General features: G+C 31.9%; 1 protein-coding gene across 9 annotated transcripts in view; it reads left to right on the top strand.

Moving 5' to 3' along the window:
* The window catches only part of TRIQK (triple QxxK/R motif containing), a 70,160-nt gene extending 58,619 nt beyond the window's left edge, over positions 1 to 11,541 (top strand). For all 9 annotated transcript variants that reach the window (XM_025394797.1, XM_025394801.1, XM_025394802.1 and 6 more), the window contains 2 exons: positions 3,114 to 3,199; positions 8,323 to 11,541. In XM_025394797.1, the coding sequence (XP_025250582.1) occupies positions 3,114 to 3,199; positions 8,323 to 8,436 (200 nt within the window). In that variant the 3' untranslated portion in view covers positions 8,437 to 11,541. The remainder of the gene's footprint in view (positions 1 to 3,113; positions 3,200 to 8,322) is intronic.
* The last annotated feature ends 2,904 nt before the right edge of the window (positions 11,542 to 14,445 follow it).

The following is a 14,445-nucleotide window of genomic DNA, read 5'->3' as shown; positions in this document are numbered from 1 at the left end:
GCAGAAGGGCAAAAGAGCATGCACAAGAGAGAATGAGGAAGTAAGCCGAATTTATCTTTCTATTATGAACTAACTTCCGTGATAATTAACCCACTCTCACAATAATGGCATTAATTTATTCATGAGAGTAAAGTCCTCCTGATCCACTCTCCTCTTAAAGATCCCACCTCTCAAAACTGTTGCACTGGAAATTAAGTTTCCAACATGAATTGTGTGGGAAACATTCAAACCACAGCAGATGACCACTAAGGTAACTGTGCAGAGACTCCAGTGACCATATACTATTGAATACAGTCTTTATAGAATTAGTTCGGAAAAGTTACTAAACAAAGGTATTCTAACAACAACAACAAAGAGCAAATAACAGTAACAACAAACCTCAGGAGTGATCTAATTTGCAGAGTTTCCACGTTACGTTATCAAATATGTTTGATTTTCAATTTAAAATTATGAAACGCATAAAGAACTAAAAGGGTAGTTCATACTCAGAAAAATGCAGTAGACCTGTTCCTAGGGAAGCTCAGACACTGGACTTGATTGAGGCCCCAGACTGGCTTCAGAGGCTTGAATTATCAAGTTTTTCTCTCCACATACGATTTAATGAGCAGCTGTCAAATAGCTACTTTGGTTATTGCATCACTGATACAACCAAAATCAGAATCAGTTGTTCAAGAAACAGTCTACATATAAAATTTAGGTTATGTAAGTGTGTGTGTGTGTGTTTTTCCCTGGGTGTAAGTACTCAGAAGGCAGGGACTTCTATATTTTATATTTTTTACCATCGTGTGGGCATAGGTATCTTTCTTGAAGCCATAAATAATGTTGAAAACCTCTTTGGGTACAATGGAACGATCTGGTTTTAGTTATAAAGAACTTAGCAGACACTCCTGTAAATGTTTTCACTTAGTAAACTAAAACCACATTTTACAATATACATTTTTGGATATCATAGTCGACAAGGAGAATACTAAATTTATGACAGATGCACTGCTTGGAAAAGTACCAGGTATACAATAACTTTTAATACTGTCTTTTTATTATCAGTACAGTTTCAAATGTTAATATCAACTTGAATACAAATCTGGAAGTATTATTCTCTAAGAATATAAGAGTTGAATTGAAATAGAATATTAGAATAGAATATTTAACCAATGGTTTTATGGCAGTTGAAGTAGAGTGATAAATTCTCATTTTAGTATTAACTCTTAGATATTTGAGTGTGTTTTATGACAGATACATTATCCAAAATATTTCATATCTGTATAAAAAGTATGAGTTAAGATAATCCTCTTGCATCTGTTTATTCCCTCCTAACCCCACCATCGCATCAAGAGATTATTATAGGGCATATACAGGATAAAATAAGAAATTGCTTTGTGATAAGTCTGCAATCTTCAAATATCTTTTAGAATTCTCGTTAGAAACTTGCTTTGTAACCCTGACTGGAGGCCTTTGATGTGTCACCATTTTCATTGTTCTGAACTGTTTATATCTCAGCAGGAATAATGACACAAATAGTTTGACTGTGGAGATGTGAAATTAGAGTGAACACTTGTCAAGATTTTTTCATCAAAATTAAATATTGCTCATTTAAAATGGGTCAGAGTAACATTTTTCTGTATTTTGTTCATTCCATTATTTAAATTTAGATCATTTGATACATATTATAACAATTGGCTCATTTTTAGATCATCAAACCCCATCATCAAGTAATATTTATTATTCTTCTGCATGCTCATTGATTCAGAGTTATTACTATACAATAGCAGTTAAGGAAAGAGCATACAATCATTTAAAAACAAAATACCTTGCTTTCCAGCCAAACAAACACTTTTATGTGTCTAATGGACACAAATACAGTGTTTCTTCACTACGCCCATCCATTTCACTCTCATTTGACTACCATTTCTAGTTCTAAAACTCTATATGAAACTTTAAAGATACTTTAGAATCATTAGCAGACACATTAAGATGTATTGCACATTAAATTTTTTATGATATACTTGAGTTTAGACCAACTGCTTTTAAGTTTATTTCAATGTGAAGAAGGTGTGGAAATTAAAGTTAGAATTTGTATTATTTAGATGAAGGGAATGTAGCGATGAGTTTTGTAAAGGAACTGGTCATCAAAAGGAAGGGGAAAGGATAAAAATAAAACAAATTAAGAATCTAAAATAGCCAGAGAGATTATCCAATCACGTATTAACTCCTCCTGAGAATAACATATTATACTTATGTTTGAGGCTCATTTTGCCTCAGTTCCTAGTTAAGAGTTGGCTAACAAAAGATATATCATTTTAATGAATGCTTTCACTGCTCGGGTTCTTGTTGTTAAACCTATATTCTCCCCAGGCTGTGTAATCCACTTTTTTACTCTTTGCTGGAGTCACTAGATGATACACAAAGGAAATTTTGTGGCACCAACTCAGTTTCGCATATTTTTGGCTGTGAAATGTGGAAGAGATTATTCAAACTAATATCTAAATGTAGCTATCCTATAACTTCTATCTAGCCATGTTAATTTTGTTCTCTATTCAGAGGAGATAAAAGTTAAATACATATTGTTCTAATGAATTCAGGTGAGGCTAAAAGTTAAGTATTTATAGGTTTCTTCTTTAGTCTTTTACTCAGTATATATAATTACATAATATAATTATATAGAAAACTTGGGGATATTTCTCACTTATGTTTTGAATGCTTAATGTATCCATAATAAAATGCATTTATAATGAGCTGTTACTTTTCGGAAGACAAAGTTAACTTTACCTATTGATGGGATCTTATGTATACTCATTTACTTATGCATTTGTTTCCAAATGCTTCCAAAAGGTTTTTCTTTACTTTAAATTTTGTGTTCTCTAAAACAAGTTATCTTTTTTGACATTCACTATACAGCAAATCGAAGATGTCCGTCAGTATCTTCTTCCTGAAAAAGTAAGAGAGAAGGAAAAGTTGACCTTTTGGTGACAAGTTTATGGTTACCACAACTGGAAACTACTTTGCAACTCTGTGTCCCTGTTTCACTGTATTTAAACATTCTTTGACATTTCAAATGATTGTTAAACTTAATTATATATAAGCATAACTCATTGTCTGAAACTATTTCTTTTTAGGTAAACAGGATTATAAAAAAACTAAACCTATTTTACGAGCAACCAAATTAAAAGCAGAAGCAAAGAAAACAGCAATAGGCATAAAGGTAAACCTCTATTTGATAACTTTAAAATTTGATATGTGCATGCCATTTCATTTTCTAAAACTGGATTGCATAAATGTTGAATTCTAAATGTTTTATGACATTTCACAATCTAAATAGAATGCCAGACTTGAAGGTTTTTGTAAAGAATTTACTTAATGGAAAACATCCTTCCTATTCTGAGATTTTGGAGGGTCTTAAAACAGTGTCACTTAAGAGAATCAGTTATACGTAAAGGTGCAATTTATTTTCTCTCTCGCTACTGTGTGTATTATTCAGACATTTCAGTGATGTATGTGGCGTTCGTCAGAAATTTCTTTCGTTTTTCAATAAATTTCATTTTATAGTTGTTTAAATTGCAGTTATAATTATATATACTGAGATCATTAATATATGTAATTTTACTCTACTTATTTTATTGTTGTCAGTACTCTCTGATGAAATTATAATGGCATTCCTAAACTTGTTCTTTCAGAATACCAGTGTTTTATCTGCTTAAGAGGGATAAATACAACTGAGAATGATGTTAGCAGATATTAATTTAATGTGCTAACACAATGAAGCTCAACAAATTGCATTTAAATTATTGACCATGTCAATCTTTTGCCAGGTATTTAGAGTTGAATTAAACTATTAATAGAAGAATTAATTTGGCAACTCTACTATTAAAGGTGTAAAACAAAAATGACCAGTACATATATTTTATTTAAATATTAACATGTTAAAAGGAGATTTTGGGTTTTATCTGGCAGATGAAAAATCAATTTTTCTGAGTTATAGCTTACAGCAAATGCCAAGGTATTACTACCAAGCTGTAACAGCTGTTGAACTGCCAGATGATATATTTGGTTGTCTTCCAGAATTTGCTATTATGATCACGAAACACTGCCTTCTTTTCGCTCCTGATTGCTGATTTTGATCAAGCATTGCCGTGTGATGCAGTATGTTTGCACAACACCATTTCTTCAGTGCTGTGTGTCAGTTTTTATTGAAAAGAAAAGTAAATTGCCTTTTTGTTCAAACGAGAGAAGATTCATCTTTTGAAGTATTTTTCTAATTTCATGTGAAATTTCATTCATTAAAAAAATTCTTTATGACGTGACTTTTTTAAAAAGCAGTGTTGAGTTTTTTAAACTTTTACATTTGGTTACTTGATGACCATTTCTTGAAGCGAGAACATTGTCTGTCATTGCCCTCCAAGGCAGTATGTCACTTACTTTTATCTTTCACAGTACAGTGGGATATTTGTTGTTTTAGTTAGTTTATTTGTTTCTTAGAAAAATATGGAGTAACAAAAACCGCTTGTGGCACAATATGATGAGAATTTAGATATTAGGATTTGAGAAATAGTGCAGCTATTTATTTATTTATATACCACCTTTATACACACACCTTTGTATACATTTGCTCCTATAATTGTTGTTATTCTTTAAATTTGAAGAAATAATAATGTTCCCAGTATGAGATAAGGCCTGCCTTATAGTGCAGTTATCTAGTATCTTTTTCAAAACACTGTAGAATTTGCTAATCTTTCTAGGAAAAAACATTTTTCTTAGATTTTATTTAATATTTAAAGTGTCAACAGAAAACTTTCAAACTGACAGCAGAATATAGCTCCTTTTTAATAAGCTAGCATATCATTTTGATTTGTAAACCTGTGGAAAACAAAAACCTTAACCTTAAATATTACTTACTTGGCTTGAAAATTTATGTGAAGAGCCTATTAAGATGATATGAAACTTTTTAGAATCAGGACCTTGAAGATGTTTTACATTTCAAATCTGGCATACTAATTAGTTTGCCCTGTCAAACTTTGATTGCCTTGTCATTTTGGCATAGGATTTTAAATAACAAAGTTTCTTTCAGCAATTGCCATTTAATGCTTTTTAATTTCCCCAGTGAGTGATTTTATCCATATTGATAATGTCAGAGAAGCAACTAAGGACTAATGAACATCAAACATATTTTACTCTTATCTAGTTGATATAGAATGATCGTAATATTGTAATATCTTATCACTTTACTACATAGTATTTTGAATGAATCATAGATATACTCTTCATATAATTCAAATCTATAGAAAATATGAACAGATGCATGGGTAGAAGAATAACAGCAATGAGAACAGCACTGAGCTCAGGATAAGGAGGCCTAGAATCCTATCTCCTTTGCCCCTTTGTTTTGCTATGATCTAGCTAAGTCTAAGTTGGCACATTTATAAAATGGAAATTTTGCCATTTACCTCATAATGTTGTCAGGAGAGTTCAATAATACGCTAGAAACACTGAACATTGAATTGAACAGATAGAAGTCATTTATGAATTATTAGCTGATTGAGACAACATTTGTTTGAATTAGCCATTCCCACTTTGTGTAAGTAAGTCTCTCCTTCAGTGTTTGTCATCGGCCTTAAGATACCCTCCTAGAGTGAGCGTTGTGTTGCCATATTATATGTTACAAAATGTTCTCAGATTGGCTTTGAGATAGTATTATGCATATTAGTGTTGTAAAGTTTTAAAAACATTACGAATTTCAATATCCCTGTATAAAGATCATATAAATTTTACTCAATCTTTCATTATTATAAATTACAATAAATATTATAATAGTATAGCACCTGTGAAAAGAAAGATGAATAAGACATGATCATCTTGGAAGAGCTTATACAAGAAATCACTTATAGATTTAATTACCATATCAAATCAACAGTACTGATTGAGAAATCATGGGCTAGAGATAGGAAAAATTATACAATAGGGGCTTAACCCTCAGAGGCTTTTAGTGCTGTTTGTAAATGTATGTTTAGTAATAGAAAGCGTTCTGAGGAAACAGTAATATCCGCATAAGATATTAATACATTGTTCTGAAACCTAGACTTAATTTCCACTAAGAAGGTACTTTTTTATTTTCTGTGTTTTAGAAATATAAAGAAAATCGCATAATTTATTACCCAGTAATGCAATGAGTGCCACCTAAAAAATGTTTGCACAACTAAGTTTGCTATTTAGTTGCTGCTCAATTAAAAGAGTATTTTTCAAGAATTACAGCATCACTAACTTTTATTTAGAATGCAAATACCAATTTTCTAGCATTTAGATGGAAAGGACTTATATTTGTTAATGAGTTGATTTTTATATTTAAAAGGTTTATATGAAAAGCATAATTATAATGAAAGAATAAGGATCACAATTTTAGTCTTGTTACGTAAATAAAATATTCAAGTGCCAACCAGATCCTGCCAGCAACCCCTTGAGATGAGCCAGCTTGAAATGTTATGTTTGTTCTTTTTTGTTCTTTATGATTTAAAGCTAAAAATAGCCAAAGGGGGCAAGGGAATCATAAATGCCTGTAGGTCTCTAAGTTATGGTTGGTGTCACCAGCATCCTGTAAGCATTATTTTCAAGTTTTACCATTGTTTCAACTCTCCAGACACTCAGCCTCTACAATGCTTGTCTCCTCAATGAAGAGATAATTTTTGAAGAAAATTATTGGCTATACCTTTCCACCTAGTACCTTTAAGCCACACCCACACTGTACATTGAACAGATGTAATGAATTAATGGGTCTTCTGAAGTGGTATTCTATGAATATTCTCTGCTTCCTACCCCTTAAATGCCTTTTCATGCCTCTGGGTGTTCTGAAAATATATAGTGAAATGATACAGAGTTGTTTTAAGGACAAGGAATTGAACAGCAGCAATTAGAACTGATTATCAATAAGATATGAATCATGGCCTCCAATCAAGAGTACAAACTTAATTCTTGCATTAAGATTGGGTGAATGGGGACTGCTGTTGAACAGTTTTGTTGTCCACTATACAGAACAGATGGAGTTTGCAGTTGTGTGTCACTTGTTTATTACATCCTCTTAAAATTAGTAGCTGTGTAACCAGATGGGTCTGGGAGCACAGCTGTGGATATAAGAAAATAAATGAAACCTGTCTGATGCTGCCATGCCCTTTTGAGATGCCAAAGTGTTTCAACTGCAACAAAGAAAAAATTCACTTTCCTTTGACATTATATTGGTATATTAGATTTAAAAAATGAAATCTTACAAAAATTTTTGACACTGAGTTTTTCAACCTCTTGGTTTTTATTAATATTTATTTTCATAGTTTGGACATCTAAATAAATATAATTGTGAAACTAAAAATCTGTATAAAATATCTATTTGTAAATTCAACATTCATGTAAAAATTCCATGTTGATTATAAGCCAAATTCATTTTAATGCTTTTAAAGTTTATTATTACTGACGACCTTCTTGTGAAATGTAAACTATATTCATGTAAATGCAAATAAATTGCTTCTTTGTAAAACAGTGCCAGGTAAAGGGCATAATACACAGTAGAAATTAGAATATAGTATTAGGCCCTTTAGGATACTGAACTGGCACTCTATTTGCTTTTTTTTTGATTTGGCCAAATGATATGTTAATGTTAAGAAAGTTCTGGAAGGTATACACACAGAGAGATATATACATACACATACTTTTTGAGAGATAATATGATTTTTATAATATATGAATAAATTTTTTATCATTATTTCAATACAGTTGATTAATTTAATCCACATCACATCACAAATGAAAAATCTGGACCCATCCTTCACAGTTGTGATAAACTGTACTGTAATATAATCTAGAGACCAGTTACAACTGTTTCTTTACAATGAAAAGGAATGATAATTAAAAAAAAAAAAAACTGTGCCCAAATGCTATCATTAATACTGAATATGTTGAAGCCACAAATAAAGTTAAACACACTCAAATAGGAAACAGACCAACTGTGTAGATACAAACTGCATTGCTTGTATCGAACATCCTGATATCCAAACTATAAAAATATATTAAAATGATACATTTTTAGTATTACTATTAGGAAAAAACAAATTAGCTAGAAATAATAATACCAATGACTCACCCACTGATGTATTTGCCATTTCATTGGGACTTGCCAAGCACAAAACAAGTTTCTTAATGGCAAAAAATTGTAAAAAGGATATGATTATTAGATTCAAATTATTAATTCTAGACAATGGAATAATATGGTTATATTATCTGGTGAAACTAATAACATTAACCAATCTTTTTTCATCAATTTCAAGTCTACTTTTTTTTTCTTCCCAGGAAGTTGGCCTTGTACTTGCAGCTATATTGGCGCTACTACTGGCTTTCTATGCTTTCTTTTATCTCAGACTCACCACAGATGTTGACCCTGATCTGGACCAAGATGAAGATTAGCTAAGCAGCAATCAATGCATGAAAGAGAAATAACTTTATGAAAGCACCCTTTGGGATCAAAACTTTCAATACTGAACCTGTAACATCTTTAATTCTTTCTGCTAATATTTTCAGTTTGCAGACATATGATTTTAAATAGTTGCATAGGATATCAAGAAAAGAACCTTACCTAGCAATGCAGTATAGTATGTGCTACTAGATACTTTTATATATCTTTCTACTTTGACAGCCACCCTATACATGATACATTTAGATGAAATGGAAACCAGATCCTAAATTTTTCAAATGTCATTGCCAATTTATGTGTATAATTCCATCACTTCCAGATTACTAGGTCTGTTTTTGTTCTATATACATCATAATTTAGTATATATTCTTATTTAGAGAAACATACTCAAATCACATTCAGAAAGAACAAAAAGTCATGGGAAATTTTTTATTTTACGACAAAGCCCTGCTCTCTTTCTGGAAGTATTTTATATCATTAGAGAGACTATCTGCACATACATCTACAGTAATCTTTTTCCTTCTTTGCCAACTGTTCATTGCACATGTGCTCCATCAGAAATGGCACCTGGATGACAGAAGCTCAAAGAGTCACATATGTCTCTAAAATAGAGTTCTTTTCCTCTTGGGCTGTCTGAACTGGTGTAAATAGAAAGTTCAGTTGATCTTGGTTTTAATTAACTTATTACTCTATTAATATAACCTTGGAATTCTATTTTAATTATGTTGTTCTGGCTGCTTGTAGTATCAGTTTGCCCCTCTTGTTAAGGAGATACGTAACAATCTGTCATTTAATTGTGCCGTCTTTTTCACATAACAGTAATAGCAAAAATCCTCCCTACTCAGAATCATCTTCTTAGGTTGTCTCCTAAATCTGAACAATACAGTGGTTTTATAAAATTACATTTTGTCTCTTGAGAGTTAATCAATTAGAACTCTTTAGGGAGAAAGTAAATAATAGAAGAAAATATATGCCTCATATTACTTTCATATGTAATTATCTGTTTATATAATTTTTCAATGTATTTTGCATTTGTGGGAGCATAATGACCTGTACATTCAATATTTTTACTGGTAATTCAATTTTTAAATATGTTTTTACAACATGTGAACACATAAAGTGTAGAAAACTGGAAAATACATGTCCACAGAAAGAGTTATGAGCTACTACCTTATGGAAAGATGCAAAGAAAATGAAATTGTTGGAAACATGTGCACAAAATGTTTTATATTATATACATTGTATTTATGAAGAATAAATAAAATAATAAGATTGTTTTCCTACTAGCCAAGAGAATAAATCCTTGGGAAATATCTGAGGAGTATGTAGGGCTTCATAAGCACTGCTTCTAAAAGATAATCTTTGATACTTTTGCAAAAAGTCGAATGTGACTGTGTAGCATTATGTTCTGTAGAATTTTTTTCAAGTAGCATAATTTATTTCATTGGTGTGAAAACAGCCAAAGGTTCCAATATCCTCACAAATCATTTATGCCAAACATCTGAGGGCAAAATTTAGCCAGTGTTATTTACTAGATTCTTCCCTTTGAACTCACAAACTCAAGAGACAGACCAAGAGTTCTTATATACTCACCACAGCGGACCAATCCAAGTGGCATTTTTAGGAAAGGTTGCAGCATTTAATGCCATGTGGTATGTCTGTTCGTCAAGTGGGTGGCAAGGGAATATCCAAGCTGGCATTTTGGATATGATGGGCCTTTTACTTTCCTGAGTGACATGCCACATGTCAAGAAATACTGCTCCCCCCCCACTCCCATCACATTTACGTGAACAATTTTCATTTAGTTATTTCCCCTTCCATATGGTGTTAAAAACAGTCATATTAAATAAAGATTATTTCTAGTTTTCAGTGGTAATTTAAATGAGAGGATATGTAATAATTGCTTATTAGATACTTACCCAAATGAAATATAACAGAGTTTACAGTACTTAAAATAGGTGATTATGCTCTTGGAAATGTTTGAAAATTCATCATCCTGAAAAAAACTTTACCATTCTGTTTTACCCTTGAGGTGTTTTGGGGGAAAAATGTTTTTGATAGTAATAACTATTAATCTAAATATAGTATAATTATAGGCAAATTTCACTGCCTAGTTTTATTGATATCCCGAGTCTACAGCTAGTCCATTCGTATGACTGATTGATTTATGATAGCTCCAGAGAACCATAAATTTCGAAGGCTAAACTCTCTGATTTCAGTAAATAGCAGGTAAAGTGACACAATATATGTTTACACAACACTGTTCTCATGAAATGCAAATTTTACAAAACTCACATTAACTGGGAAGCAGCCAACCCTCTGTAGAGAAATCCCAGATTGGAAGTCTGGTTTGAATCTTTGAAGACAGAAAGGTGATATCCGGCCTGCTGTTTTAAAGGGACCACACTTTTGAATACCTACTGGCGTTTGGCATAAATCTGAGACTGGCACCAGACACAGTGTTAGATGTGGGTATTTTCCCTCCAGTAATTCACTGCTCAGAGTAATTTGCAAGACAAAAAACAGAAAAAAATCGTAATGATTTTTTAAATGTTAGAATCTATTTGTTAACATACTCTGCAAAATAAATTTCAACTAATGCAATAGATTTAAAATATAGCCTATGGAATACTGTGATTGAAGTTTGAAGGCTTGCCGGTTCTTATTTTGCATGCAAGTTTAGATGGGGTAAAGAATGTATAAATTTATTTGAGATGAGATACAGTATTGTAAAAATATAAACTCATCTAGAATTTCTTTTAAAACAAGCAAAAGCCTATTTTAGTACAAATGTTGGGTGGGTAGTTGTTTTAAGGTGGCAAAATACTTCAAGACTTTCTAACTTTTTAATTTTTCATAAAGACAGAAGAAATACTTTCACCCTAACCAATGATTGTAAGATCTTGAGAGTATGTTCTTACTCATTTCTGTAATTGCAGTAGTGTAGTCATCTGCAGATAAATTTAATAAACGCATGTTAAAATTTAAGTTGATGCCTTTTGGTCCTCTCAGAATCTGTCACAGTTCTTTGTGGAAAGTAGATGATCAAAAAATGTTTGAATTTAATAAATAAAACTTAAAAATCACAATATCAATCATCTCAGCATTTACCATTTATGGCCCTTGGTTGTACTGAGATATATATGTGTTTCACCCTGATTCTCTTTAAATCAAGACAACTAGCATTAAGGTCACTATAAAATAGAAACATTGCTCTTTTCTAGGGAATCAAATATGCTATTTTTATCTTAGAATTTATTGAAAACTATACTCAATGTTTGAATTCAACTTAGCATGCATTTTCACTCCAAATGAAAATAGAACTCAATTTTCATTATAATATTTCTGTGACTACTAAAACACAATATTTTCCAGACTTTAAAATTATATAGTCAAAGATAATTCAGTAGAGCAAATTGTGCTATACATGAGCCTCAGAAATAAACTTCTAGAAATTAAAGTTAGCTGATTTTAATGTATTTCATCCATAACATAATGTTGTTGAGCCAGAGACTACCTAAGATAATTTTGTATTCTCTCCTCACCAACAATTAGACTTCTTTACACTTACCTGGGGCTTCCCTGGGAGATTCCTAGCACTTCTCCCTTAGCAGCACTGCCTTCTTTTATTAGAATTGCTCCAATGCAGCCTGGATAGAATGCTGTTTGCTAGATTTTGTTCCACTTACACCATATTTAGAATCAGTGCAACCCACGGTTTAAAAAAAAAAAAAAAAGTAGCAGATGAATTCAACCTATGGGAACATTCTTACCTTTTTGTTGATGTTTAAGCTATAAAGGTAAGTACAGAGGGAACTGGGAGAGTCATGTAAGAACTGTATCAGTATGGAAATATCCATAGTGGGTCAGTAATTGAGTTAAAACAATTGAACTGTAGCCGCATTCAGCGTAGTGCCTCCTTATTATACAGTTTTTCTATCCCTAGCAACAGATATGTGATTCTTATTTCAAGAAAAATAAGATACGTTACATGCCAGAAGATTTTTTGATGACAGTACTCCCTCCTATTCTTCATTTTTTAAAACAACAACCAAATTGGTGGGGAGGCAGCCAAAATTTGAGGTACCAATGCCTCTCGAACAGATGTCGCACCATTATTTTTTAGCTCGTTTAGATGAATAAACATGTTAAACTGTGAAGTATTACATTTTAGATTTTTTCATTAAAAAAAGAGACAATCTGTTTACTGTCCTAATTGAGACAACAATCCTTGTGGTTGCCAGTTTTGGCAGTCATAACAATGAACTATAAATATTTGGACCAATCAAGTAAATGGTGACTATAAAGGCTATAGCATGTGTAAAGTTCTGTTTTCATGGGCACCCATCTTAGTATGGCATTTTTTCCCCCTGACTTCTTCAAATACAATTGTTTGTGTGAAACTGAAGTTTCATGGTAAGCCTAAAAGAAATTGATTTCAATATCTAATTTCTTTCTAGCTTATCATCCTTTTTAGTGTTCAACTATCCATCTGCTTGTAACAAATTGCTTCTGCAATTGCTCTATTGAATGTGACAAATCAGGTCTTCACTGGATTGCCTTCTAGGTATGTCCTAAGATAACACAAAATTCAGAGGGATTTTCTTTTCATGTTGACGTAGTGAGACTGAAGATATCTTGAAAGTCTCTTAAATTGCAGCAATTTTATTTCTAAAATAAGATTTTATAAACAGTGTTGGAAATAATTCTTGCTGTAGTGGCCATGAGGTGGAGTTTATAATCTTAGTGCCTATTACGATGGTTTACATTAAACAACAGTGTGGAAGTTGATAAACTAAAGAGAAATAACCCATACATGAAAATCACTTATGATGCTAGCTCCCAAACATTTGTGATCCAGATAGGGAGTGCCCTTCTAGGTAGCTTAAGAGTGCTTTTGCTCCCTTCCCCAGCTCTGCAACTTCTACCCTATTTGCCTTAGTTCTAAGTTCCAGGCAGCAGGCAGTCTCTCTTCTGTTTTTTTTTTTTTGAGCCTCACTTTTATTTTAATAGGTTAGCACTCTCTCCTGCTTAACTATGTGCTTACTGTGTTGACTACCTCTACCCTTTTATTTAGACTTGTCATTGACCCTCACCTACTTTTTCCACTCTCTTACTTCTTGCTTGCTTTTTTATCACTAACCACATGTATTACACAAAAGTAGAGAGAATAATGTAATAATTTCAATCTACCCATTACCTCATTTTAATAATTATTAATATCTCCCCACTCTTTTACATATTTTCACCATTTTTATACTGAGGTATTTTAAAGCAGACTTCAGATATGATGTCATTTTACTGTAAATCTTTCAGTATGCATCTCTGACAAGAATGTTGGGGTTTTTGTTGTTTTTTGTTTTGTTTTGTTTTTATATTATTAGAAGTCTATTAGCAGAATTAAATACTTATTTCTTAATATAATCTAATACTGTCAGTATTCAGATGTCCCTAATTGTTTCCAAGATGTCTATTTACAAGAGATTTTAAAATCAAGATCCATGCTGAATTTGGTTGCATGTCTCTTAAATTTCTTTTATTCCGTAAAAAAATCATCCAGGCCATTGAATTGCTGAAGAAAACAGCAATTTTGTTTGTTATATCTCATTATCACCCGATAATGTGACATTAGGCTAGATTAGGTCCAGTTTTTTATGATTGTGGTTTGTTAGTTCTTAAGCTGCGAGTATTTCGTAGTACTTAATGAGTTACATAATATTTGGTGGTCTCATTTGTGATGTTAGACTTATCAGTGAGTTGATGTGCTAGTAATGTGATTTCCTGCAAAATAAGGTTTTTCATCAACATCATCTTTCCTGGATTCATTATCTCATTAGGCATTGCAAAAATGGTGATTTTCCGTCATTCCTTCAGCGTTTATTAAGTGGAATTATTATTTTCTAAAATACTCTTCTTTATCAACTATTTGATCACCTGAAAATACAGCTTATACAGGAGAGGAAGGATAAATACTTGAGTCTTTCCCTTTATTAAATTTCAGA

The sequence above is a fragment of the Theropithecus gelada genome, chromosome 8 (assembly GCF_003255815.1).
Source record: "Theropithecus gelada isolate Dixy chromosome 8, Tgel_1.0, whole genome shotgun sequence".
Classification (NCBI taxonomy): domain Eukaryota; kingdom Metazoa; phylum Chordata; class Mammalia; order Primates; family Cercopithecidae; genus Theropithecus; species Theropithecus gelada.
This window is presented reverse-complemented; position numbering and strand designations above follow the sequence as displayed.